At 48.2% G+C, this 25,944-nt stretch overlaps 1 protein-coding gene across 3 annotated transcripts; it reads left to right on the top strand.

Annotated features, from left to right (window-relative positions):
• The first annotated feature begins 14,843 nt into the window (after positions 1 to 14,843).
• LOC139803809 (nascent polypeptide-associated complex subunit alpha, muscle-specific form-like) lies at positions 14,844 to 25,717 on the top strand. 3 transcript variants are annotated; one of them, XM_071760356.1, is made up of 6 exons: positions 14,844 to 14,922; positions 15,496 to 15,929; positions 18,065 to 18,295; positions 18,954 to 19,067; positions 20,757 to 20,885; positions 23,528 to 25,717. In XM_071760356.1, the coding sequence occupies exons 5-6, from the start codon at positions 20,847 to 20,849 to the stop codon at positions 24,641 to 24,643; spliced, it is 1,155 nt and encodes a 384-aa protein (XP_071616457.1). In that variant the 5' UTR covers positions 14,844 to 14,922; positions 15,496 to 15,929; positions 18,065 to 18,295; positions 18,954 to 19,067; positions 20,757 to 20,846; the 3' UTR covers positions 24,644 to 25,717. The 3 variants fall into 3 exon arrangements, with proteins under 3 accessions (XP_071616457.1, XP_071616458.1, XP_071616459.1); XM_071760357.1 differs by lacking the exons at positions 14,844 to 14,922; positions 15,496 to 15,929 and having other exon boundaries at positions 18,039 to 18,295; XM_071760358.1 differs by lacking the exons at positions 14,844 to 14,922; positions 15,496 to 15,929; positions 18,065 to 18,295; positions 18,954 to 19,067; positions 20,757 to 20,885 and adding an exon at positions 23,118 to 23,207.
• Positions 25,718 to 25,944: the final 227 nt, after the last annotated feature.

Below are 25,944 nucleotides of genomic sequence, written 5' to 3'. Positions count from 1 at the left end.
CTGTGCACCAGCACCTCAGCTCCCTCCAAAGCCATTCTGCTGCAGGAACCAGAAGGGTTTGCAGTTAGCAGTGAGAGATGTGGGCACAGAGCACACTCAGGTTGGTGGAGAGGAGGAAGCTGCTTCCCAAGGTGGAGAGAGAAGAGCCACATGTCCCCATGCCTCGGGAAGGAGCAGCTCTGGGGAGAAGGATGGAGGCCCTGATGAGGAGCAATGGGGCAGCAGAAGAGCAGATGATGCTTGCAGAAAGTGGTGCAGGCTGAGCTGAGGCTGAACCCGAAGAATTCTTCTCAGGAGGGCTTTTTTCTGAGAAGCAGCAGCAGTCAGAGTCATACACAGCTTGCAGCCCTGCTCCAGGAACAGAGACTTTGAGCTCCCTGCAGTTGGCTGTGGCTTCTCCTCCTCTGGGACACTCTGACTCCTGCAGGCAAGGGGTCTGGGGGGGGTTTCATGCACAAGAGGCACACAGAGGTCTGTGCCAGGAGAGTCAAGATTCATCTGCTGGTGGGTTGCTTTCCAGGGAAGAAAACAGTGCTGTGAAGACATGTGGAGGGGAGACTGCCTCTGGTCCTCACTGTGGTGAATGCTCTCTACAAACGGCTTTGAAAAAGGCTTTTTGAAGCCTTTCCACATCAGCTACGGAGAATTTCAGGACAAAAATATTTGTTTGCTCTGAAGTAACTGATAGTCCGGGTGTTGGTTTTGCTTGCAGCTTCTGGGAAGAGTTCTCAGCTTGTGGAAAGGAGTGTTGGGCTTCATGGGAGCCACCTGCAGCTTTTAGTTGACTCCGGTGTGCAGAGAACCTTGGGAAAGAAAATCACTGCTCTAGACCAATATGAACCAGTACGGACATGCTTCTTCTGTCCATCCTGCTGGGATGTCCTCATTGGTCCAACCTGCTCATGGAATATGGCTGAGTACTGCAGTCCTCTGCTCCAAGGGAGCTTCTTCTTCAGCCCCAAGGGAGAAGTTGTGGCTGGAGACATCAGCTTAGTATCTGACTCCTTTCTCTATCTGACCACTGAGCAAAGACACAGGGTCTGCTGTCCCAAGTCACTGACTCTTGTTACAAAGCCTCATGGCTCTTTGGTCTGGAAAAAAAGCTCACTTTGGAGGGATGTGTGGCATGGTTCTAAGCTGCTCCAACCACCAGCCTTAGCAGCTATTAATCTGTCAGACTGGTACATGGGAGGTTTTATTCTATCCATTTTAGAACCTCCCAGACTACAAAGGAATCTGGACCAATTTGATAACTGAGGCTTTTCTTGTCACAAGAACAAAGGATGAGCAGCTATCTCTTTCAGCAGCCTAGAGAGGCTTCTAGCCAAGACTGGGAGATTTAGAGAAGCTACCTGGCAAGCAAGTTGGCTTTTAAAGGGAAAAGCTTTTAAGCTGTGGAGACAAGGGAGAGCCCAAGTGAACACCCAGGAAGCAGTGAGCAGAGGTGAGTAAAACGCTTCCCTGGCTGCAGGAGTAATGGAAAGAATTAGCAAAACCCCTTTGTTTTGCTTTTTGGACTCTCTTAGCATAACAAGGAGATGTTATGTAGTACAGGCATGTTCTAATTGCTCTTGATTGTCCCTGCCTTCCTTGCTGTCTCAGCTCTTTAAGTGACCTCAAAGGCTGCTCTGGTTCCACCTTTAGTAGCACATAAATATTTTAGGCAGAAGCCAGCACAAAGACCAGGTGCAGGGATGGATGTACCCTCAGAAGTGCCTGAGGGACTTTTCCACAAACCTCATTTGCTTTCAGCTGCCTTTGTGCTGCAAAGTCACTCGGATGCTCTTGGATCTCAGGGACCATCTCAGGAGTGTCCTACACACAAGGTCAGAGGGAGGCAGCAGGGTTGGCTGGGGAAAGCTGGCCCTGGAGTGAAAAATTCAGGTTGTTCAGCATTGTTGGGAGGAAATCCTCAGTGCTTCTGTGAGATAGGAGCTCCTGAGCAGCCAGGAGTTTGCTCCTGCACCTGTTTCAGGCATGTGATTGGTAAGGGAGTTCCTGGCTTTGCAGCACCTGGAGAGCTGCCATCCAAGTGAGAAAGCTGCCCTTGCTCTGGACACCTCCTGGGTTTTCCTTGGTTTCATGTTTGAAATGAAATGCTTCAAAATGATTGTTTTCCTCAGCTTCATTGAGACAGAAGGGAGGAGATTTCTAGGCAGCTAACTCTGGGGTTCACTCCTGGGTTCCAGCACATCCCTGGGTAGCTGATCAGTGTTTCAGAGGCTTATTTTTCATGAAAACATCACGGAAATGGGGTAGAGAGGTGGTGCTTCTGTTTTATCTCATAACCAGGTGTGGATTATTCACCATAAGGACCATCTTGTCCAGGAGATGTTTCAGCCAGAGTTAAGATCAGAGCATTATTGATCATTAGCCCTGTGAAACAGGAGGAGTAGAGGAAACTTCAGCCAGATGGATGTCTTTATTTATGCTGAATGGTACTTTATACCAGCCTGCTGAAGCAAATCACCATGATTAAATGTCAGAAGCTGGTTCTTTGTAACCTTTGGTAGGAAAACTTTCCTGTCTAGAGGAGTATTTCAAGGATGAAATACTCTCCTGTGCAATGTGTGAGTTTAAACCCTCTTGAAATAAAATACCCACAGAATAGGCTTTAAATACAGGTTAGACAACATGTAGACAAGTACATGGCTCCTGTCTGGAAAAAAAGCTTCACCTCAGATGGGTAACTAAGCTCATTTCATGCTGCAAATCCTCCTCTGGCCCTAAATGGCATGGCTGGAAATGCCTTTGATAATGATCCTCAAAAAAAAAAAAAAAAAGACAGACAACTTTATGGTTCTTTCTTGGTCATCCTTGGTGTCTGGAGCAGAGTCCTGGTTCTACTGGTGTCCTCCTGCCCTGGCTCAGCAGTCAGAGGATTCCCTGTGGCTGTGGGGGAGTAATTACAGGGACAAAACCCTTTCAGAGCTGCTGTGTGGCTGCAGCTCTGTTACCATCAAAGGTGTGGGCTGCCTGACTCTCTGAAGTGGCTGGTGGACCATTCATAAAGTCACAGAATATGCTGAGCTGGAAAGGACCCATCAGGACCATCACCTCCTGTCCCTGTGTATCCATGTTCCTGTCTTGGCACCACCTTTGAGATGAGTTTTGTGAGCTCTCTGCTCCAAGAGCATTCATCATAGATTCCTAGAATCCTAGGGGTTGGAAGGGACCTCGAAAGATCATCTAGTCCAACCCCCCCTGCCAGAGCAGGGCCCCCTAGAGTACATCCCCTAGGAACGTGTCCAGGCGGGTTTTGAATGTCTCCAGTGAAGGAGACTCCACAACCCCCCTGGGCAGCCTGTTCCAGGGCTCCGTCACCCTTACAGTAAAAAAATTTTTTCTGATATTCAACTTGAACCTCCTATGCTCCAATTTACACCCATTATCCCTTGTCCTATCACTGGTCACCACTGAGAAAAGCCTAACTCCATCTCCCTGACACTCACCCCTTACATATTTGAAAACATTGATGAGGTCACCCCTCAGTCTCCTTTTCTCCAAACTAAAGAGACCCAGCTCCCTCAGCCTTTCCTCATAAGGGAGATGTTCCACTCCCTTAATCATCTCAGTAGCTCTGCGCTGGACTCTTTCAAGCACTTCCCTGTCCTTCTTGAACTGAGGGGCCCAGAACTGGACACAATACTCCAGGTGTGGCCTCACCAATGCAGAATAGAGGGGGAGGAGAACCTCTCTTGACCTACTAACCACACCCTTTCTAATGCACCCCAGGATGCCATTGGCCTTCTTGGCCACAAGGGCACACTGCTGGCTCATGGTCATCTTCTTGTCTACCAGGACCCCCAGGTCTCTTTCACCTACACTGCTCTCCAGCAGGTCAGCCCCCAACCTATACTGGGACATCGTGTTGTTCTTCCCCAAATGCAAAACTCTACACTTCCCCTTGTTGAATTTCATCATGTTTCTCCCTGCCCAACTCTCCAGCCTGTCTAAGTCTCTCTGAATGGCAGCACAGCCTTCTGGTGTGTCAGCCACTCCTCCCAGCTTAGTGTCATCAGCAAACTTGCTGAGGGTACATTCTATACCCTCATCCAAGTCGTTGATGAAGATATTGAACAACACCGGTCCCAGTACCGACCCCTGAGGGACTCCACTGGTCACACACCTCCAACCAGATTCTGCCCCATTGACTACAACTCTCTGACTCCTTCCTTTCATGGTGGCTGGGTCACAGTTTGGGACCCCTGTCCATAGTGCCACAGGATTTTGTTGGATGTGATAAGCTCATGCTGCCATTAGGAGGTGTTGGAAGGTGTAATCAATGAAAGGTGACCCTGCTTGTCAACCCCAGCCCCTGCTGAGCGACTTAAGGAGTGGCTGATTTTGTGCTCTGGATTGTCACCTCTTTTCTCTGCCTTCTTTTTCACTTTAGACATTAGAAATGTTCAACTTTATCACATCTGAGTTGATGAGCCTGCTCCTACCTCTTCCCTATCATTATACAAATGTTCTTAGCAGTGGGGAGCTTTGAGACCCCTTTGAATGGCTGGAGATCTGTCTGTGGACAGAGGGTGACCTAATCCCAGCAAAAGAGCTTGAGTGATGTAGGATTTATCTAACATTTGGGGTAAAAAGTGTTGTTTTGTCTATCTGGTCTACTCATCTGGTTTCTCTTGAAGAGCAAGTCATTGAATCTCTTGGAACCTCAATTTTTTCACAACTTAGAAGAGCCATCACCCCCCTCTCCCAGAGGGCTGCAGTGTGAGCTGGGTGCTGGGACCCAGGGAGCTTTCCTCATCCAAACTGGTGCTTTTGTTGGCATGAAATTGCATCCTAAGCCCATCCCGATTTTTTCTGCAATGAGATTTTTTACAGCTGAGCTCTCTATTGCCTCTTTCTCAGGTCTCCTCCTGTTCCATGAGCCCTAAGAACACACCTGGCACTGAACTGAGACTTCTGAGTGGGAAACCTCAGTGTGGGGCTTTGTTCCACATCAGGTTAAAGGGGATTTATTCCCTCTGGAGTGGAAACTCTGTTCAACCAGGGCTGATGAATAAGACGTTGGAAGTTCAGCACAATGGGTCACTTTTTTTTCTTGTTTATTTCAGTATTCACCTGGGTATATTACATAGTATTGTAAAGTTAAATCCCTGGGCTGCTCCAACTAATGTGCTCCAATTCTGTTGGCATTTGGCCTACAATTTCAGAAAGAAAAATGTGGCTGCTGACTTAAATAAGACTGACTTTTAAGAAGGTCTGGGGTGAAAACCTCTCTCCTTCAACACCCAAAGGCAGCCCTTGCATGGATTAGAGTGGAGCTTGCTCCATGTTTTCAGTGCAGCTCTGTGCCCATTCCTAGGCTGCCAGGCTAGTGGAGGATAATGAAGGATTGAGCCTCCAAGCTTCAGAAGATCTGTTTTTAATGAGCCCCTTGACAGCTGGATGTGTTGGGGAACACCTTGTGTCTGGGCTGGGATTGCTTCTGGGAACAGGTTTTATCCTAGAGTTTTCCTATCTGAGCCAGAAAACTCCTAGGAGCAGATGCTGCTTTTCAGCTTTTCCAGCTGTAGGCAAAACCTTGAACAGTGAAAGGTGGAGAAAAAAATGAGGAATTGATCAGAAAATTACATGGGGAGAAGGGAGGATGAATTGCTCCAATCCTTCTGAGCAGGCATGGAAAGAAACGTTCACTCGTTTGTCTCTGCATAATACAAATAAGCTTTTCTTTTTTCTAGCTGATCTCTTTAAGACAAATTATTTCATTTTACACATTTTCTCTAAGGCTTTTTTTCTTTTTCTTTAAAAAAAAAAAAAAAAAGAGTCAGCTCTTTCAAGCACAGAGATGGGAACCAGGAGGATGGGATCAGCCTTTGCCAGGCTGAGCAGAGGGCTAAATCTTCCTGTACATCTCTGGTCTTGCAACACCAGGACAAAAAAAAACCCAACAAAACTGCTCCAGAGTGGGGAGCAAAAGAAATCTGAGGTCCAGGAGGGTTTTTGAAGTGTGACTTGTGGGGTAAGAAAGCTTTGGGACTATTTGGTGACTTCTTTCTTATTAGCCTAAGGCTGTGAAATTGCATTTTTGGTGGGGAGAAATCTCTTCCTCTGCCTGAAAGCCAGGTCTTCAGGTCTGGGCAGAATGGCAGAAAAGAGCAGAGAATCCAAGGGCTTTTGGTGACTTCAAAGAAAAAAAAAATCTAAACAAGATATTTTTCAGGCACAGTTAAAAGCAAGAAGTGAGGTGGGAAGGGGGCAAAATGGAACAGACCTGTTGTAGACTTCCAGTTTGCACCTCTGCAGCCCTGCTGTTGTCTTCAGCTGGAGGTACCTCCTGCTGCTGAAGGGGCTGAAATCCCAAATCTCCCAGAGCAAACTGCTTTATGGAGTGGCAGGGGCATGAAACATGGAAATGAAGTAAAAATCAGGCTGGCTTGGGAGGGAAAGTGTGCAGGCTCCTCTCCAGCTGTGCCAGAAAGGGGTCAGGCACACACTGATGCACTTAACCCCTTTCATGGGCTGGAACAAAATTTTCTCCTACATGTGCTGCATTTCCTTAATTTTTTTTTTTTTTTTTTAACTACCTAATGAGTAACACTTTGGCCATTTTCAAAGCTGGCATGCTAATAAAAGCCTCTTAAATCCTGCCACTTCCTCTGTGGAGCAGGAACGAGTCAGGAGAGATGCAACTGTGGAGAGGGAAAAGTGGCTCTGAATGTGATGGGCTGAGAAACATTTCACCCTCAATATATTTAATAGGTGTGAGGATTCTGCCATTGCCTGACCAGTGCTCCTTGACTCAAGAAAGGGACCTTAAAGTGGAGCAAAACGTGTCCCTGGCAATGCCACCTGTGGGGGAGGTTCCTCTGGCTTCTGCAATGCCAGAAAAAGGGATGGGAGCAACCTGGGAACCCCCAAACCCACGGCTGATGGCATCAGCATTCCCAGCTGACCCAGAGGGATGCTCTGTCTCCCAGGTGGGTCTGATGCTGTCACCTGAAACAAACTTTGGCCAAGAACTCAGCTCCTTCCATGTGCATGTACCAGAGGAGGGGAAACAGCCCTGCAGGTCTCTCACCCCATTTCTTAGGGTCATGAAACAATTTTGTCTCACTTGACCCCCTCTTGCTCCCACTGTTTGGAGACCCAGACAGGCACCAAACCACACTTATCTGTGGAACAGATTTGATTTTTTTTTCCTTGCTGCCAGCATAAGGCTCTGCAGATATTTCTTGGTAGCCCTGCAGAAATGATAATGCAGACCAGGGGAGAAAGCAGTTGAATTTGCTGGCTAACAAAGATAAATTTCAATTAAATTATGTTTGACTGACCACCCTGCCACCACAACAAGAATTCCACCCTGACCTCAACCTTGTGGATTATCTGGAATGAACACAAAGTTGCCCAGGGCTGGTAACCCAGCTAAAAAGCTTTTATGACCCTATTTCAGGTTGAAAACCCCAGTCTGAGAAATGCTGAGCTTTCTGAAAAAATAACAGCCTTGCTTTTGGTGGCCTGGAGTGGAGTTCTGCTCGGGGAGATGGAGGCAGAGTGTGACATGAAGTGACATAAGTGTCAAGTTGGGATGAGTGAAGGCACCTGTTCCATCCTCTGCTTCTCTGTGCTGCAAGGCAGAGGGAAATATTTTACTTTTAATTGCTGTGATGAGTTTCCAGCCCTCCTGGGAATTCAGACATGTTCTGGCTTTGCCCTGCTCTCAAAAGTGCCTCAGGGGAAGATGCTGAGGTAGGATTTGTTTATTCCAGCAGTGTCAGGGCTCACAGTCCTGCTCTGTTATCCCTTGGAGCTTCCACCCAAACACCCCAAGAAGGTGACTGTGGGGAGAGAGGGAGGGAGCCCGTTCAATCCCAGGGGCTTCTTAAGTTTTTTAATAATTGTAAAAGAAATAAAGGCATGAGAAATGTTGGCAAATAGGTTTGCTTTTGAAATGGATCCTTCACCCCTCTGTGGTGGACGTGGCTGAATTATTCCTGGTGCAGAAGTCAGCTGATGGGCACTGCCTTTTGGGGACTGTTTCTCATGGAGCTTTTTCTTTTTTTCCAGGAGGGCAGTTTGCTGCTTAGAGATTCCAGCCAAATTTGCTGACAGTTTCCAGCTGTTTTCTCAGACTGTTTAAGGTAAGGGTTGGCCTTGGTGGTCTGCTCAGGATGTTCTGTCTCTCCCAGGAGGTGCCTGGTGATTTCAGCTGCACAGGGGGTACAACAAGTGCCCTCCCTCTGCTTTATCAGATTCAAGCAGTTGGTAGAGAAGACTTCAGAAGTTATCCCATGCCAGTGTCATGCTCTTGGGTTTTTCCTATTATTCAAAGTTCTCTTAACAACTTAATTCCCAGAAAACATTGCCATCCATCCCTTCCAATTGCCTTCAAATTCCCTCTGCCCTGATTTCCCCACATTTGAGGAGCTGGGGACTGCAGCCATAGCTGCCTCAAGGCTTTTCCAACACCCACTCTTAACAAACCCTGGTAGCTCTAAGGTGTCCTGCACAAAATTTCCCCTCAAACTGCAGTTCCCTGTAGGCTGTGTGATGATTTCACTGTCAGGGCTTGCTGTGACCATGCTTTAGTTTTAGGGTTTTGCTAAATGAAAGCCCAAATTCCCTGTTCCTGGGATCCACTTGGTACCCACTGCTCTTGGTGGGCTTTGCAGGGCTCAGTCCTTCATCTGCTGGGAATCAGCCCAGAGGAACTTTCAGCCCCAGCTTCTCCTCCTTCTGCCACGAAACTCTCAGGTTAATTTTTTTCTGTCTCCTTTTGATTTCTTTTTCCATCAAATTATCTTGTTGTTGCACTGCCCATCCTTGTTAAAGGTCACCAAATAAATACTGTGCCACTGTCTCCTGTATCAAAGCTGCTTTTTCCATTGGCTTTTCATGTGTTTTCAGCCCATTAAAACTGTCATCTTGCTCTTTGCTTTTGTGATCAAAGCATCACTCAGGCAGTAATCTCATGCAGAATGTGCTTTATCTCTCCCAGCAACTATTGCCTCCTCCTGTGATGCTGCTCTTGGAGGATCTTCCTTGTTCTCCACAAGTTTTTTCTCTTCTCTGGCTCTGCAGTGCTCTGATGGACAAGCTGTGAAGGGAAATGGTTAAGTTTCTTACAAGAGGGAGAGGAAAAAAAGGGGGAAATTGACCTTATTTGTTCCCTAATGGGGCTCCTGGTGCCACCCTGAGCAGTTACTATTTATCAATGAGCCTAGGGAATAGGAAATTCTATTATAAACTGGTTTTAAAGGCTGAAAGGTCACAAAAAGGATTTAGCACAATCATAGGAGACAACTTTGTTTAATTAGAATCCCTCTAGGCCTTTTTATAATGCTTTCTCCTTTGCTCATTGCTCTGGGGTTGTTTGGTTTTCATTTGGATTTTTTTGTTGTTGGTTTGTTTGGGGGTTTTTTTGTTTTTATTTGGGTTTTTTCGGTGGTGATGTGGTGTTTCTTTTGCCTGGTTCAGTACTGAAGTTATTCAAACCTCCCAGGAGCAGTGATGGGCTGGGCAGGTGAGCCCAGGACCAAGTTCTGCTGTGCAGCTCCTGGGAAATGGGAGCTTTGAGACAACCAGAGAGGGAAAGGCAGGTTTGTGAGGAGCTTGGGGTGAAGATGCCTCCTGTCATTTTTGGACCTTGCTTCTCAGAGTCAGAAATCCCATCAACTTCTTCCAAGGAAGAGATTTTTGTGGTGCTCACATGAGGTTGGACCACCAAAAACCTTCAGACTTCACATCAATTCTCTCTGGGTTTGATGTTCTGATGCTCCTACAAGGAGCAGGAACTTGAGGGAGATTCAATTGCACAAAAATAATTCCAATTAGCAGGAAACTTCAGTGTAGTGCAGGTCTGGAACTGGGGGAAATCTCTGCAGAGGGGCTGGAGGTAGAAAAAAAAAAGTGTGTTGGTCAAGTATTTTCACAGACTTGTCATTGAGGAATGGTTCATGCAACTGAAGAATGGCACATGGCACACAGAGTACTCCAAGGGAAAGGAGGAGGAAAAGCAACTCCAGCAGCCACTTGACTGTCCTTTCACAGGCTGCAAAGCTTGAGACAAATTGTGAAGGAAAGAATAATGGGATGAAAATAGGATCGAGTCCAGTCCAGCCTTACAAAGGCACATTGAACTTGCTTGTCTTGATACTATTTTTTACTACCTTTTTTTTTTTTTTTTTTTTTTTTTTGGTGGTAGGGAAACTGGTTTCCTCCACAAAAGAAAAATGTTCTTCTCCTTCAGCTGGCTTTTGGTTAAGTAACATTTCAGGGATGTTTCACTGGATGAAGAGAAATGAATCATCTGTGCTAAAAGACAATGCTGGTGCACAAAGAAGTCCGGGTTAGGTGATGATAAAAAAAAATCAGCCTGGAATAGGGGTTGCTAGCAGTCAGAAGAGGAGCTTTTCCTGGGGCTGAAGACCCTGCTGGTGATGGGTTTGGGTAGAGCTGAGGGGTGCAGTGATGCTGGAGCAGTGGCTGGGGGTCTGCATGACCCAAAAGGTCCCTCTGGCCCTCCAGGTACCACTAATGTGATGTTGGAGCTGAACGGGTTGCTGAGAGAGCAGGACCAAGACAAGCAAAACTTGTTGAAATTGCACAGATTTTTATGCAAATCAAGTCGAAATGCCCAAATATTCATAATGCAAAGGTGAGGCTGTGGAGGGGGTTGCAATGACTTTGGTTTGGTGCAGGAGATGTGCACATCACCAGCTCTGCCTGCACACAGCCATCAGGTTCTTCAGCTCACCTGTGGTTTGCACCAACAATTCTGGGCTACTTGTTGTGATGCTGCTGAACGTGGGTACCACCTGCTAAGTGATTGGCTCAAACCCTTCACTCTTATTTCTTTCAGAGCTGTGGTTATACTAAAAGAATTCTTCTTGGGAGAGCTGGGACACAGGGGCTCCTGCAGGAACCACTCTGGACCAAGGTTTCCAAAAAGGCCCAATCTCATTACCTGCTCCTGTGCAACTTGCAGGAGGAAATTCCATTTTCTATTGCTTCTTCTGTAGTTTTATGGTTCCTTTTGTGCCCAGTTATTCTCCTGATCTGAAGGTAAATCCCACCTCCCCCACCTGCTCTTCCCTTCGGGATTTCCCTGTGCTCCTGGCAGAGGAGGCTGCCAGCAGAGGGCACACAATCAATGATTATGTAGATGCTCTGTTATAGGTCCTGGGAGTCACTGCCTCGGGACAGCACATCCTGAGCTCTGCTCCCGAGAAAAACAGAGGCAGGGATCAGTGATTTGTTGGAGAGCATCAGGAGGAGCAGGCGCGTCCTGCGTGGCAAAACTGAGATTCCCACTGAACAAATCCCAAAGAGGCTTTGATTTGCTTTCATTTCCCCATCTCAGGCTGGTTTGAGGGATGTTTTTTGGTGTTTCCCTTTCTGCCTGCCTGCTCAAGTCTACGTTTTCAGAGGCCAGGAGGGATTTTTTGGGATGCTCACCCCAGAGCTGACAGGATGGAGGCTGCAGACTTCCTCCTCCTGGTTGCATCCTTGTCATGGGGGCATGTGGAGGGTCAGACAGGAGCATCTGCTCATCTTCTTCATCCTCTGCCTGGATCTGAGCATCCTTGGCCAGGAGCAAGGATGTGGCACTCCCTCAGGTACCCAAAATATGAGTGTTTAACCTTTCTGCACCTCAGATGCCTTCGTACCCTCTGTTAGCACAAGCACCACATAACTTTTTGCCCTTAGAAGTGAAGGTGCCCCTGAACCACGTGTGCTTTCCTCCTTTCCAGACAGCTCTGATCAAAAGCACTTTAATGCACTTCAACCTTGGCCACTGGAAATTTCCCCCATCTCCTTCCAGGTCTTTGGGCTTTCCAAATGTCAAGTTGTCAACTTGCAAATGCTATTTGGAACTGCTTAGCAAGTTGTAAGTCTGTTGGCATCACTTGGTCACCAAAGACAACCAGATTGTTTTCTTGTTCTTTTTAATATTCCCTCCCAGCAAAGCTCTGGAGATGTCATTAGGAGCAGTGAGCTCTTTGGAGCTGGGTTAGAACAACTGCTGAGTAGGACATTCCTCTGCAAATAATTTGCTCCTCTGGTTCTCTTTGGGCCATGAGCTGAAGATGGTCAGTCCTGCCTCAGCACCAGCCACTCAGTGTTGGAAAAAGCTCCAAGCACATGGAAATTTCCTGCTCCTTTTGCACCAGAGCTTTCTGGAGGGGAAGCAGGCAGCAGCTGGGCCCAGTAGTGACCCTAAAAAATCCTGCACTGTTTTCCAAGGCTGGAAATGTCAAAATCATGGTGAGAGGGGAGGAAGGGGGAAAACTGATGCTTGCAGCTCAACCAGATGGAGAGCCCCAAAACTAACACAAAAGGAGCTGTGGTGGGCTCTGTTCTCCCTCTCTGTGGTCAAGCTGGGAAGCTGTGCACAAAAATGTCACCACACTGGGCCAGAAATTGCTTGTGTGACAGCTTTCAGTGCAATAATCAGGCCCTGTTATTAATGTCCCATTGTTTATTTATCCACCCAGAATTTCTCAGTGGGGTCTGCTTTTCCTCTGCGTTATTACCAATCAAATAATTTCAGGAAATAACCCTGAAAATTGCACCTCAGCTTTAAAAGGAAGGGCTGAACATATCCCTGGGAGGTCCTTATAGTTGTCACCTGAAAATAATAATTGTAATTAGCTTCCATCTTTGCCCTTGGGTCCAGCCTAATGAATCCTAAGGAACAGTAGCTGATTGAAATACATCCTTGTGAGTTATTTCAAGCAATAATCATGTTCCACTCCAAGGGAACAGTTAAGGGTGTTGGTCACCAGCAGATCCCCTTGCAATGAAAGAGGAGGGAGGATGGAAGAGCAGAGGGCTGAGGCTTTTCCCTGGGGGATGGGAAATGCTGACTTGAAATAGGTGAGGAAGCCTGAACTATAGAAATGTCTCTGCCTGCAAGATCCAGGGCTTCTGGTGGTTGGGTACCAAGTGATCTGACTGCTTAAAATAGCTGGAGGGGGGAGGTAAACTTGGGTTTGAACTTAGCTGTATGGTTTGAGGCTGGATGGAGCCAGGACATCCCCACTTCTCTAACCAGGCTGAGGGAGAGTAAAATGTAACTTGCATGATGGGGATGGAAAAGAAGTTATTGCTGAAAGCAGGGTGGTTTTGTGAATTACCCAGCTGGTAGCAAGTGTGTGAACAGAAATCTTGGTTTCAGCTGCTCTGCAAATGAACTTTGATCTTGTATTTCCTAGAAATCAAATCTTTTGAACGTTCAGGTTTTCAGCAAGCTGGGTTTCCTTTACCAGGAGGAATTTTATAGGTAAAAATACCTACTTTTGTTTCTGCTCTTTCTCTTTCCTTCACTGTAGGAAGGCTCAAGCAGCTTCAGGTGATACTCCCAGTAAGATGGACTGAAAGGCCCAGAGAGATCCATCCCTCTCAGACAGCTCCCAGGCTGGGGGCTGTTTGCTAACCTGGCACCCCTGAATTTAAACACCCAAATCAGCCTCATCATCTCAGGGCTGCTGTGCATCTGGACTGCATAATTCACAATTTTTTCCTGTGCATCCTGATGTCTGTTTAGCTGCCCTCACCAAACTGTTCTTTGTCCTGCAGATATATTTAACCTTTTGCTTGTAGCTTGTTTGCACCTTTATTTACTTGCCTGCCTCCATAGATCTGTAAATAAGAACATGGAGAGCTAATGAAAGGGTAAAGGTGAGCTGGAGTTGGACTTGTAACATTCATTTATCTCTTGTTTTCAGAAGACTTGTGCTCCTGTTAAATTTTTGATACAGATTAAGTTGCGTGGCTCCCAGTTGAGCTTGTGATGCTCTTGCTTCTGTGAGCACTTTCTGTCTTTTTAAGCTTCTGTGTCTGTCCCTCCCCGCTCTCTTGGAGCCCTGTGACATGCAGAAAATGGGTGATGGAAAACTCCAGCCTGCCAGTGGTCTGCAGCTGCCCACAACAGGGCTGCCCCACAAATGAGATCCTGAAGCATCTTCCCATCCCCACTTCCTAATTACCCAGCCAAGATGATTGTCCTTCCCTTTTAGGATCACCCTAAATGATTTTTTTTTTCCCTTAAGTATCAGCTATGATTCTGGGCTTTCACAGGGGCTTTATCTGGGCAGAACTTTAAATCTTTAGGGTCTGGAGTTGTGTCTCCAGCATGACTGGTAGACATGCCCATTGCTGGGGTGTACATTGGTTCTAGAGGTTGTGGCCACATAAGATTCCCATCTAATCTTGTACCCATGTTCACCTGCATCTGTCTGGGAAACTCTGAAATATGTATTTATAGCTTCAATATAACTTAGCCCAGCTTGTGTTTTTGTCCCCTGCAGCCATGGCTCAGATCTTCTGGGTCTTGCAGAAGATGATGTCAAGTGGGCAGCCTTCACCAGGACAGCTGAGCTCTGTGCCCCTCTGTAGAGGTCTCCATCCATCCATCCCTCCATCCATCCATCCATCCCTCCACCCATCCATCCATCCATCCATCCATCCATCCATCCATCCATCCCTCCATCCATCCATCCATCCATCCCTCCATCCATCCCTCCATCCCTCCATCCATCCCTCCATCCCTCCATCCATCCATCCATCCATCCATCCATCCATCCATCCCTCCATCCATCCCTCCATCCATCCCTCCATCCATCCATCCCTCCATCCCTCCATCCCTCCATCCATCCCTCCATCCCTCCATCCCTCCATCCATCCATCCATCCATCCATCCCTCCATCCATCCATCCCTCCATCCCTCCATCCATCCATCCATCCATCCATCCATCCATCCCTCCCTCCATCCATCCCTCCATCCCTCCATCCCTCCATCCCTCCATCCCTCCATCCCTCCATCCATCCCTCCATCCCTCCATCCCTCCATCCCTCCATCCCTCCATCCATCCCTCCATCCCTCCATCCATCCATCCCTCCATCCCTCCATCCATCCCAGCACATCCCACCCAGAGCCACAGGAGGGGAGGAGAAGGCCAGGTATTTCAGACAAGGTTTGCAAATGGGGACGTGACTGTGCCCGGGCTGCCCAGCATGTGCAGCTGTTCAGAGCCTGTGTGTGGGATTAAAATAACCAACATGCTCCTCGTGTCCCACCGTGCTCCAGCTTGCACGTGGGAACTCTGCAGGAGACTCTGGCATCACCCAGGGCTGCAGCCCTCAGGGGGGACAAGCATGGGACAAGCTTTGGCCAAGGGCATTGTAGCAGCTCCTTCAGCCAGATGTGCTCAGTGGGGTTGGACAGGCACCTTCAGAGTTCTGAGGTTCAGCTGGGGGCACAATCCATGATAGTATATATTTTTTTTCTTTTTTTTGGAGGAAACTAAGAGTTTCATGAGAACAGTTTATACATTTGCTGTGAATTTGATCTGACCCTTTCTAAACCAGTTACTCGTGTAACTCTGTTTGTCTAAAGAGATTTTGATAGACTGAAATTTTGGCCTTACAGCAATAAAATCTTTTTAAATACTTCCTGAGCTGAAATATTTATTTTTGGCTTTGTTAGCTGTCTGAAGTGATGAAAGGCTTTTTTTTTTTTTTTTTTTTTTTCAGTCAGCTGTTCTTTATGTCTTGTGTCATCAGCTGCCCCACAGAAAGGGGGGAGAAGATGCTCCCCTGAATTCCAGATGCTCTCCATGGGTTGGCAGTAGCCCACTGCCTACTTTTGCTCATCTTCTCAGAGATGGAGATCACTCAGGTGTCACCAGCTCCCACTGGTTTCTTGCACCATGCCCCAGTGTCCAAGGAAGGAGATGGATCATCAAGTCTTGGGGGAGTCTGGATCTGCTCTTGACTCTACCCCAGGCTTCCTGGTGACCCCCAGGTCCATCCAGGGGGTTCAAATGTTGTTTTCTCTCTGAGGATGCTCATTATTTTGTTTTCCTGATCTCTGCCTCACCAAGCTGTCAGCTTTTTGAGGAGTGCAGACTCTCTGTGCCAGGATGGACAACTGCAGGACCATGTGCTGGAGGAGCCACCATGGAAGGGTAAGGTAAAGGATAATGGGGAGTGGGTAGATGAGTGAGTGGGCTCACTGCCTCCCCCCAGAGCAACAGGGAGGGGAAATCTTGGGCTGTGCAGTGTGGTCCTGGGGGCATTGCAATGCCAGAGGAGGAGGGGAGCATCATACCCCCTGTGTGTGTCCATGCCCTGCTCTGGGCTCAGCCCTGAGCATCACACAGGGACCTGGGACGTGACAACCCTCAGCCAGGGGCTGCAAACTTCCAGGTGTTTGGGCTTTGATTAAAGCCAGAAAAGCCCCAGCTGTTGCTGTGCGGGGTGGTGATGCAATAAATCAAAATGAAATCAGCAGAGTGTTAAACAAGCCATGAGTGATTTGCAATAAATTGTGTAAAGAACATTATAGGACTTCCATAGCATGAGGAAATCACTGCTGGAGAAGGAGATGGTGCTGCTTTAGGCTTTGTTTGCTGCTGGATTTAGGGCGAGTTTGTTCCTCTCTCTGCACCATCCTGTTGCTCAGTACCAAGCCCAGAGCAGCCCAGGCACCCTCAGCCACGTGTCCCAGCTGAACAGTTTCCTACTTGGAGCCCAAGCTCTGCAGCAGAGCAATAGGAAGCAGTGTTTTACCTTCAGGTACACTCCCTTACCTTCCATTTGATGCTCTCTTTAAGGGTTGGCAGAGAAATGTCAAACAATTTAGTGTGCAGAAGAGGTTCCTGCTTGCTTCCCCTCTATGGGAAACAGCAGAAGCCTGTGGGTCCCAAATTAAGTTATTTCTCAATGCAAAGCATCCTCTAACATGTTCAGCCCATACATATTCTGTAGATATCCCCTACTATGCTCAGCCCTCTAATGCATTCACCTCTTCAACATCATCTTCTGGGATAATTCATTTAAACTATTAGCAGCTGTTGAAAAGATTTCTGTCCCTTAAGATTTGGCTCTTAGTACAACAAAGGTCATTTTGTCCAGTAAATTAACTGATCTGCACCATCAGCAGTTTGTCTCAGTGATTTCAAATACTCTGCCATGCCATAAATGCATTTACCAACAATATAATAAATTAGAATAATTTCATATCTGAAGGGACCTGACCTACAGTAAAGGCCTTTAAGTAAAAGAATTAATTTTCATTCATTTTAAAACTGCTCTGGTGCCTCTTCAGTGAAACTCTCTTTTATTTTTCTTTAATTTTCTGTTGACTTCTCAGTAGACAAGAAAGACATTTTCAGCAAGAAATCAGATTTTGAAGTTTTAGATCTCCTGCAAAATATTTTTTTATATTGGCAACAAACTGCAAAGTCATTATTTTTGTCTTGTCTTGCCTATGAAACAAACAAGCAGGAACGTACCAGGCACCTGTAAAAGTGTAACTCCTCTCATTCTCACTGAATAAAACTAGAGAGCAAACAATGAAATTAAAGGATATGAAATTGAAGCTCCATGAGAGAGGAAATCATGGCCACAGTGATTTCTTGCTGCAGGCAGAGTTCTTCAAAATGTTATCCAAAATTCAGTCAAGAAATCTGGCCCACCAAGACCTGCAGGGTTGTTAGAAAAGGTGTTGGGAAAATGCTGGTAAATGGTACATGATGCTCAAGGCAACCTCTGAGCTTCAGAGATGAACTTATTCCCAAACGTGTGAACCAACCCTAAAGTCCTGAGGACTTCAAGGAGGCACCAAGCCTCCCACTTCAGTGTCTTCTTGGAGAGAGATGCTTCATTCCTCAGGTGCATGAGTGAGAGAGGAATCAGGAGGTTATGTGAGGGTTTAAGGATAAGGAAATAAAATATCAAGCCATGAGCTGACATGGCTTTGGTGTCCAGAAAACTTCTGCAACTCTTGGGCTCCTTGAGATTGTTTCCTTCTTGCTGAGCTCGTGTCCACCTTGAGGAGATCAGGAGAAGGTAAGAAAAAAGCACCAACCACTCAAGGTGGTCCAGTAAGCGTGGGGAACTTTTTCAGGAATGTATCAAATGTTGCTGCTGACCTGGCAGCTTCCCTTCTGCCTTTCTGGGGCTATTGGCTCAGAACTAACTTCACGTGGAAATTATTTTTATCAAATATTTATTATGGAAATATTCTATTTACAACATGTGCTAAACCAAAAAAACATGAGAGAGCAAAACTGAGCAACGTATTTTTTTGTTCCTCAAGGACTTGGAGACTGTTTTGCTCAGTTATTTTGAACAGCTTTTATATTTAGCAAGTTTAAACATGATATGAGAAGCAAATAAATCAAAAAGGGCGAACTCAAGAGAAGAAAGAGAGAAGCCACAAGGCAGATTTTTGAGCCTGTCCAAAAGGTGTGGGCTTGAAACGAGCTCACCCAGTGATGTATTTGGAAACTCTGCACATCCAGCCATGAGACTGGAAGCACAATGCAAGGTGGGTGAAGGGTTTCAGGGATGGAAAGCCTTGGGCTTCCTTAACACAATGCCAGAAGTTGTTTGGGGACACTTTCTACTGAGAAATACTGGTTTTCTGGGGGATGGAACATGAGTGCTCTCAAAAGCACCACGTTGGTTGAGGCTCCATCCCAGCTTTGCTCAGGGTTTAGGTGGGACTTGAAGCCTCTGCACTCCTTGTGTGGACCTTTTGGTGGATTTCTCCAATACTGGTGCCAGACAACCTGAACATTGCTCTGTAACAGTGTTAAAAGTTAAAATGGGGAGGAAATAGGGGGGGAAATACTCACCAAATTGCAGAGGTTGAGGAAAGAAACTCCATGCCTGCTGCTGTCACTGGAATATGCAGCTGGAGAGTTGTTGTTGGAGCTTTGAGATACTAAAAATGCATCAGGGACAATGTCAGGGGGCAGGGAGCCCAGCAGGGACAAGCAGACACCATGCAAAGTCATCCCTAAAAGAAAAGGGCTGGGGAGGGGGGGCTAGAGCAAGGAATGGGGTGGGGGCAACATCAGGGGAGAGAAAAGGAAAAGACTGAGATGGAAAGGAGGGAAAATGAGAGGTAAAAGGATGAAGGAACAAAATATTGTTGGGTTATTTTTGATTGTTTTTTTTTTTTTTTTTTCTTTTGGGAAAAGGTGCAGATTCCAAGAGGGAAGAGAGTAAACACTGGGATGTGCCCAGGGGCAGGTGGAGGTTGACATTCTGTATCCTGTGGGTGATGGAGGTACCTTGAGCCAGCCCTGGAGTAGGTAAGTGCTTCCTTGTCCTGAGGAAATGACAAATTACAGGTGGATTAGAAGTTGTAAAAATATAATTCTGGCTGGAGACGTATTTATCTATCTATTTTAAAATGCATTTTAACATCATGTATTTAATTAAAAATACATTGTAGCATCAGCACAGCCAAATGGCCACAGTGCCAATCTCCTTTTTTGGAAATTTCTCCTTACCGTTTTCAATTTGTTAGAAATTTATTGTTTCTAATACAATTTTTCCCTTCTCTCTCCATTATCTGTTTTTCATTTCCCTTCTCTTTTGTTAATCTTTCTAAATAATTTTAAAGTGGTCCTCCATCTATTTAGCTAAATGAATTCACTCCACAGATACTCATTATTTTGAGGATGATTTATGCAAGCACTATTAGCTAGATTGTTCCTTGTTTGAAGGTTTTTCTGCAATCAGAAAAACCCAGATTTTGAGTCAGCTAGAATTAGATCCAGGAAGAAAAAAAATTACATAAAGTATTCAGCACCTCTGTCAGACTTCACAGAGAAAAGATTGGCTTAATAGGCATAAAAACACAAAGAAGCTTTAACTTGTGGGGCTGACCTACTGATCTCATCTTATCCTGGGAGATGCTGGAGCATCAATCCCTGAAAATTAAATAGGATATTTTTTTTTTTTAATTATTTTTTTCCCCCCAGCTGATCCTTGCAACTCTCTGGGAGGAGGCTGAGCATCACGTACAGTCACAGACGAGGGCACTAAGCCACGTGATTTACTGTCTGGGTTTCATCTGACAGCACACTCCAATGGCACACCCAGCACATTTTAGAGATGTTGGCAAAGGCTCCTCTCCCATCCTGGCCAGCAAGGAGAACACGAGTCGTGCAGGGATGCCTGGTCCTGTTCTCACCATCCCCATGACCTTGAGAAATTGATTTTTAATCCTGCCGGGGTGTCACCTTGAGTCTCCTTCAATTTGCTCCAGGGATAGCAGTTGGGAAGAGCATCCTGCTGGGCAGGCTGCAGGGCTGGAGATGCTGCCCCTTCCTTCAGCAGGGTCGCTTGGAAGTTTTAGTGTCTTTGAGAGGCTGTAGGCAAGTTCAGAGGCAGAATATTAACTAGAATTGGCTGCTTTATGAAAAATACCCAAGAGAACTGGGGACTTCCTTGTAAAGTCCTATCTCGTCTTTCTGTGACAGTTGGCAAATGGCTGAATAACATCAAATGGAGCAGATGAGGCAGAAGGTGAGGTTGGGTGTCCTTAGCCCACGTGCTGGCTGTCCTGTTGGGAACAGATCTGGTTTTCTCAGTGCTTGAAGCAGTTGTGGCTCAGTAAGTTCAGGAGTCCCAGGAGTTTGCCTTGCTGAGCTCCCACCCAGCCAGCACCAAGCACTCCCTGGGCTGGGTGATGTCTCCCATGATGAAACCCAGCACTTCCCAATGCTCACACACCTCACTGGTGAGCCCAGGGCAGGGACCCCACCCCTCCTCTCCAGTCTGTGGGATTTGGGGGGCAGATGTGCACATCTCCAGCCTGCCCACCTTGCACGTGACTGGAATACACCTGGGTGGATGCCAGTGGGGGATGATTTATTGGGGCCAGCTAAAAGGATTAGACAGCCCATTATGCAAGCCAAGAGCCCGTTCAGGCTATACTGTGTATCTTCAGATTGATATTGATCTTAAAATTTCTGGTGGTTTATTAATGGCAGAAATGCTGTGGCCAGATCCTTCGGAGCTGTGTAAACCTGAAGAAGTGATGGTGCTGCCAGTGCAGTCAGCTGGAGACAAATCCAGAGTAAATGGAGCAGAATTTGGCCTATTCCTTCCAGCTACTAAAGGTGAGTTAAGCAGGAAATCTGGGAGGAAGCAAATATTTCTGCCAATGAAATGTTGTTTCTTTTCAGTAACCATCATCTTTGGAACTGATCCCTTGCTGAAAGAGGCAAAAATCCTCACTGGGGTGAGGACTGACCCTTTTTGTTGCCAGGCTTCTTCAAATCCTTCTGGTTTACAATGCAGGTCCTTCTCAGCCACTGTCATTTCGTGGAGTTTATTAATAAGGCTCTTGGCTTTAAATAGGCTCCATCAGGCAACAGGTTAAGACCTGGCAAATGTCAGGCTCCCCATGCCCTGTCTGGCCACGGGTGTCTGCAGCCCGCCACGGCTTTGAACTTCCACCCAAGCTCTGCCCGGGGAAGGGCAGGAACTGGTGTTCCCAGACAGCTGCTGGGGGAGAGCTTTGAAGCTGGATTTGTTAGTCATGGGAGCTGCATCCTGCTCTCCTGACAGGGAGCTGGAGGGGAGGCACAGAGGAAAGTTTATTGCCAGGGCAGCTTCTGCCTTTGGGAGAGGGTCAAGAGGCATTGCAAGCTCTCAAGGCTTGGCCTCTCCTTCTCCTGATTCCCATTTTAGAAACCCTCCTTTTCTTCCTCTAAAGGTCATTTTCCTGAGCCAGATAACTTATGAGTGTAAGAACAGTTTGCTCAAGGAGAACTCCACCAACTCCTCATGCAAGCCTTCCCTTGTAATTTATGATTTGCCCTCATTGGCTTGCATAAATGCCTGGAAACTCCCAGTGCAATGTCCTTTTTGCACAGGCCATGTCCTGCTTGTCAGAACCATTGTTTGCTCAAGAATAAAATTGCCCCATCCTGTTAATCCCAACCTGCAAACATTTAATATAACAGCTCCTGGAAGTGTGGATGTAAAACCATCTCTCCACTATCCCTATTAGGCTGGGCTCTTTCTGCTCTGAAAGTGGCATGACCTCCCTTTTCAATCAATTCCCAGTTATTAACCATGAAGAAGAGAACTGGGAACTGCATTTGCAAATTGAATGTGGTGCTATATGATGAACTCCCTCTTTAAAACATTTCTGGTTGAGGGGAACATCTCTTAACATTTTTGTAATCTCTCCTCCCCCCCAACCCTTTCCACCTGCACTACATTCAGATAGAATTTACAGTATCTGAAATAATGCAAAAGAATCAAACTTCCTAAGAGGAGCTTAAGGGGATGGTGCCTGTAATGACTTTTTATTATCTGTTTATTCTGATACCTCCCAAGCTAAGCCCTTGAGAAGATGAGCTACTCAGCTAAAAATCACTGCAGTTTAAGAGACAATCTTTATTTATTAAAATGCCCCGACCTCTAACGTGGGCTTACACGTTAATATATTAAAACTAATTAATCAATGCGCTGGGGGCCAAGGGGGTTTCCCGGGTTCCCCCCGTGGAAGGAGGGCCGGGCGATTTCCCACGCAGCAGCCTTCGGGAAGGGGTGGGGTGGTCCTCTCGCCCCCCGGTTGGAGCCCCCGGAGGTGAGGGCGAGGGGCTGCATCTCCCCCTTTGGGAATGGGCAGAGGTGGAGCCGCGCAACCCCCGCGACGGGGAGCAGGGGACGAACTTGGTGCCCCCCTCCACCCACTTTGTAAATTGATCTTAAAAAAAAAAATCACTGCCCTGGGGATGGGGAGAGAAGGATGTACCCACACACACACACACACACCAACGCCTTCCACTGGTGAGGGTGGCTCCCGAAAGGGCCCGGGCACCCTTCCTTTTACCACGCAGCTCCCGAAGCCTGAACAAAGCCGGGGGGTGGAAGGGGGTGGGAGCCATCCGGGCAGCCCCCCACCCGCCCCCCTGGGGCTGCCCCGGCTCCTCCCGGCTGCCCGCCCCCACCCTGCCCCGCCGGGCTCCCAGCCCCCTCCGCCTCCGCTTCTCTCCTCCCCTCTCCTCTCCCTCCTCCCCCGGTAAATCCGAAGTTTCCTGTTAAGCACGGGTGAAGCTCTGCAAAAGCGGTTGCGGAGCTGCCGGCTCCCTGCTTGGGATTTACCGTCGGGAGAAGCTCCGCTCGCCTCGGGAAGGGCCCCCGCCCTCACCGCCACCTCTTCTCTTCCTCCTCCTTCTCCTCTGCTTCCTCCTCCTCCTCCTCCATCCCGGCGGGCGGGCGCCGCACGCTGAGCCCCAGCTCCCCCCTCACCATTCCCGCTGGATTTACGGAGTGGTGGTGCTGGTGGTTGGGGGTGTTGTTGGGGGTGGGGTGGGTGGGGGGGAAAAGGTGGGGGAGATCCATCGCCCCGGTGGTTGCTGTCTGGTCCCATGTGAACTGGAAGGCACGGCTATGCTCCTGGGGACAGCGCGCTCCGCCAAACTAAGGTAGGACACCTCCCCCCCCCCCCCCCCATCTTCCTCATCAATTTTCCATCACTGAAAATTAAAAAAAAAAAAGGGAAGGTTGTGGGGGGAGAAAGCTGGTGGATTGGGGGCACCCCGGACATAGGGAGGGTGGAAGGAAAGGGGGGAGATTGAAGACCCGGCTTCCCCGGGGGGCGGGAGCGGCCGCGCCCGGGAGGCGGCTCGAACTCCCCCCCCCCCCTCGCCCGCCTTTGTTGTAGCTGGAGCGGCGGGGCCAGGTGGGCGCTGCTGCTGGAGAGGAGGGGGCTGGCAGCCCCTGACCCCCTGCCCTTGCCCCGCAGGTCCTGGCCGCTACCATGACTGATGGCGAGAGCCGAGAGCCGCTGCCGCGCCCGGCCGAGGTGCGGGTACCGATCGCCGCGCCGCCCCGCCGCCCCCCCGAGCAGCCGCCGGAGGATGCCGGCTCCGGCTCCGGCTCCGGTCCCGGCAGCTCTCCCGGCCGCGACCCGCCGCCCGACCTGGCCTCTGAGGAGGAGGAGGAGCAGGTGCCTTACCCGGCGCTGGCACCCACCGCTTTCTTCTGCCTCAAGCAAACCACCCGCCCGCGCAGCTGGTGCCTCAGACTGGTCTGTAACCCATATCCTTTCCCCGAGGGACACCGCATCCTCCGGGCGATTGGGACACCCCCTCACCCCCCTTCCTCGGGAGCCCACCCTTCACCCTCCCCCGTACCCCGACCTGAGAGCCGCCCCCCTGCCCGGAGCATCCCGTCGGGGCTCTGCATCCCCAGGGTCACGGCTTTCTCCAGCGCAGGGGGTTTCCATGAAGCATCCCCAACCCCCCTCCCCTCCCCACCCTGTGCCGTCCTGACCTCCAAAACCTCGGGGAGGGGGATTTGGAGCTTTACAGGAACAGGGCAGGCAGGGAGCACCCCCCAGTATGCTCAGTCCTGGGGGGACACGCACACCCTAAGGTCCCCTTTGGCCGTGCCAGCATCACCCAGATGTCCGGTGTGGGCACAGGGTGTCAGGACAAGGTCCCCGGGGAGGATGCTGAGCAGCCCCTCAGCCCCTACAGAAGGAGAGAACCCCCTCAACTTCACTTCTCTCGCCGTGGGGCGGGGAAAAGCAAAGTTTAAAGGCAACCTTGTATTTTTTTTCGAGGCGGTGGGGTGTTTCAGCCGGGAAGTGACCCCTTGGTGTTTATGTAAGAGAGATGGGAGTGCGTGTGAGCTTCCTCGGTGCGGAGGAATGGAGCGGGTTGGAGTTGGTTCGGGGAAGGCACATGCCTCGTGTCCCGAAAACTCCCCTTTGCTTTTGTTCCTCTGCAACTTGAGGCAGGGTAGGAGGAGGATAGTCAAGCCAATAAACCTCTTTCTGTGTTCTTTACCCACTTTATTAGTGCTAAATGAAAAAAGAAAAAAGAAAAAAAAGAAAAAAAGGCAGTGTCAGTTGTGACATCCAGAAAATTGAATTTTACCTGGAATGCTGGTGTGTGAGCAGAGTTGTCAGTGTGTCTTTGGTAGTCTTCAGAAAGTGAGCTTTTAGCTTTGCTCTGCCTGTCAGCTTGCAAGCATTGGCACTGTGCTGATAATTAATGCTTTTACCTATCCCTGATACCTGCCTGCTGTTTGCTGCCTAGATCCTGCTGCTGCTGCTATTAGAAGCATTATTTATTAATTCGGTTATTATTGATCTTGCTTCAGTTCACCAAAGGAACCCGTGTGCATCCCAGATCACTGTTTCCCTCAGCAACACCACCAAGTCGAGTGTTGTCCTTTGGAGGAACTGCACAGTCCTCTCTAGAACGTTGCCTTGGTCTGTTATTAGGAGAAATACTTGGAGGGAAACCCCACAATTTTTACTACCTGGGGTCTCCTCTTGTTTAAATGAGGTTTACATGAGCTATGGACTCGTTCAGAGATGTTTCTGCTTTACATGGTTGTGAGGAGGGGACCTGGCTTCTCTATGCCTGTGGATGGAAGGAAGAAGTAAACAAGTAGTTGATCTCCACACTGATGCTTCAGCCCTATAAATATTAAATGTAAATGATGGTTCCATAGCAAGAAAGTGATGTACCCAGTCCTCACGGGAGGGCACTGCCTTGCCCTTCCAGCCCAGAGTGAGCCGAGGCAGAGCTCTTCTCTTTAAAGCAGGTTATTGTGTTGGAAAACTTTGGGGGCAGTGGGGAAGGGGAAGCCTTTTCCTTCAGCTTTGCTGGGTTCTCTCTTTCTGGGTCCGACAGCCCCAGAGGTGGTACTGCTGCCAAATTAACCCACAGCAGGAGGAACACGAAGCAGAGTCATCCCCAAGGAAGGTTTGTGAGGAGAGGGTTCAGGTGTGCTGGTGCTGACATGGGGCAGTCCTTTTATTGTGCCTCTCAGCATCTCTCCTAAGAATTTGCAGGACAGGGAGATCCTTGTACAAGACTTACCCGTCTGACTTATCAGAGGGAAATGGTGATGGTTGGTTAACAGCAAATCTAATAAAACTCCATAAGCATTGTGTTGTAGCAGCATTATTGCTGTCAGAGCTGGTATGTTTTGGCTGTAGCAGAACAAAGCAGTAGGGATGAGCTCTTTACTGTTTTATTCTGACTTTGGTTTTTTTTCCCCCCCTACCTCCTCCTGGTCTCCAGCAATGAGATTAATTCTTTGGTGTCAACTCTTAAATTTTTTCATGAGAGCACTTGCCTTGCTGCTGGTTGGGATTTCTGGAGCTTTTTAACAAAGCCGTGGTGGGCAACCTCAAAGTGAGGA

This window comes from Heliangelus exortis, chromosome 17 (assembly GCF_036169615.1).
Source record: "Heliangelus exortis chromosome 17, bHelExo1.hap1, whole genome shotgun sequence".
NCBI lineage: Eukaryota > Metazoa > Chordata > Aves > Apodiformes > Trochilidae > Heliangelus > Heliangelus exortis.
Note: the sequence above shows the minus strand (reverse complement) of the source record. Positions and strands in the feature narration are given on the sequence as shown.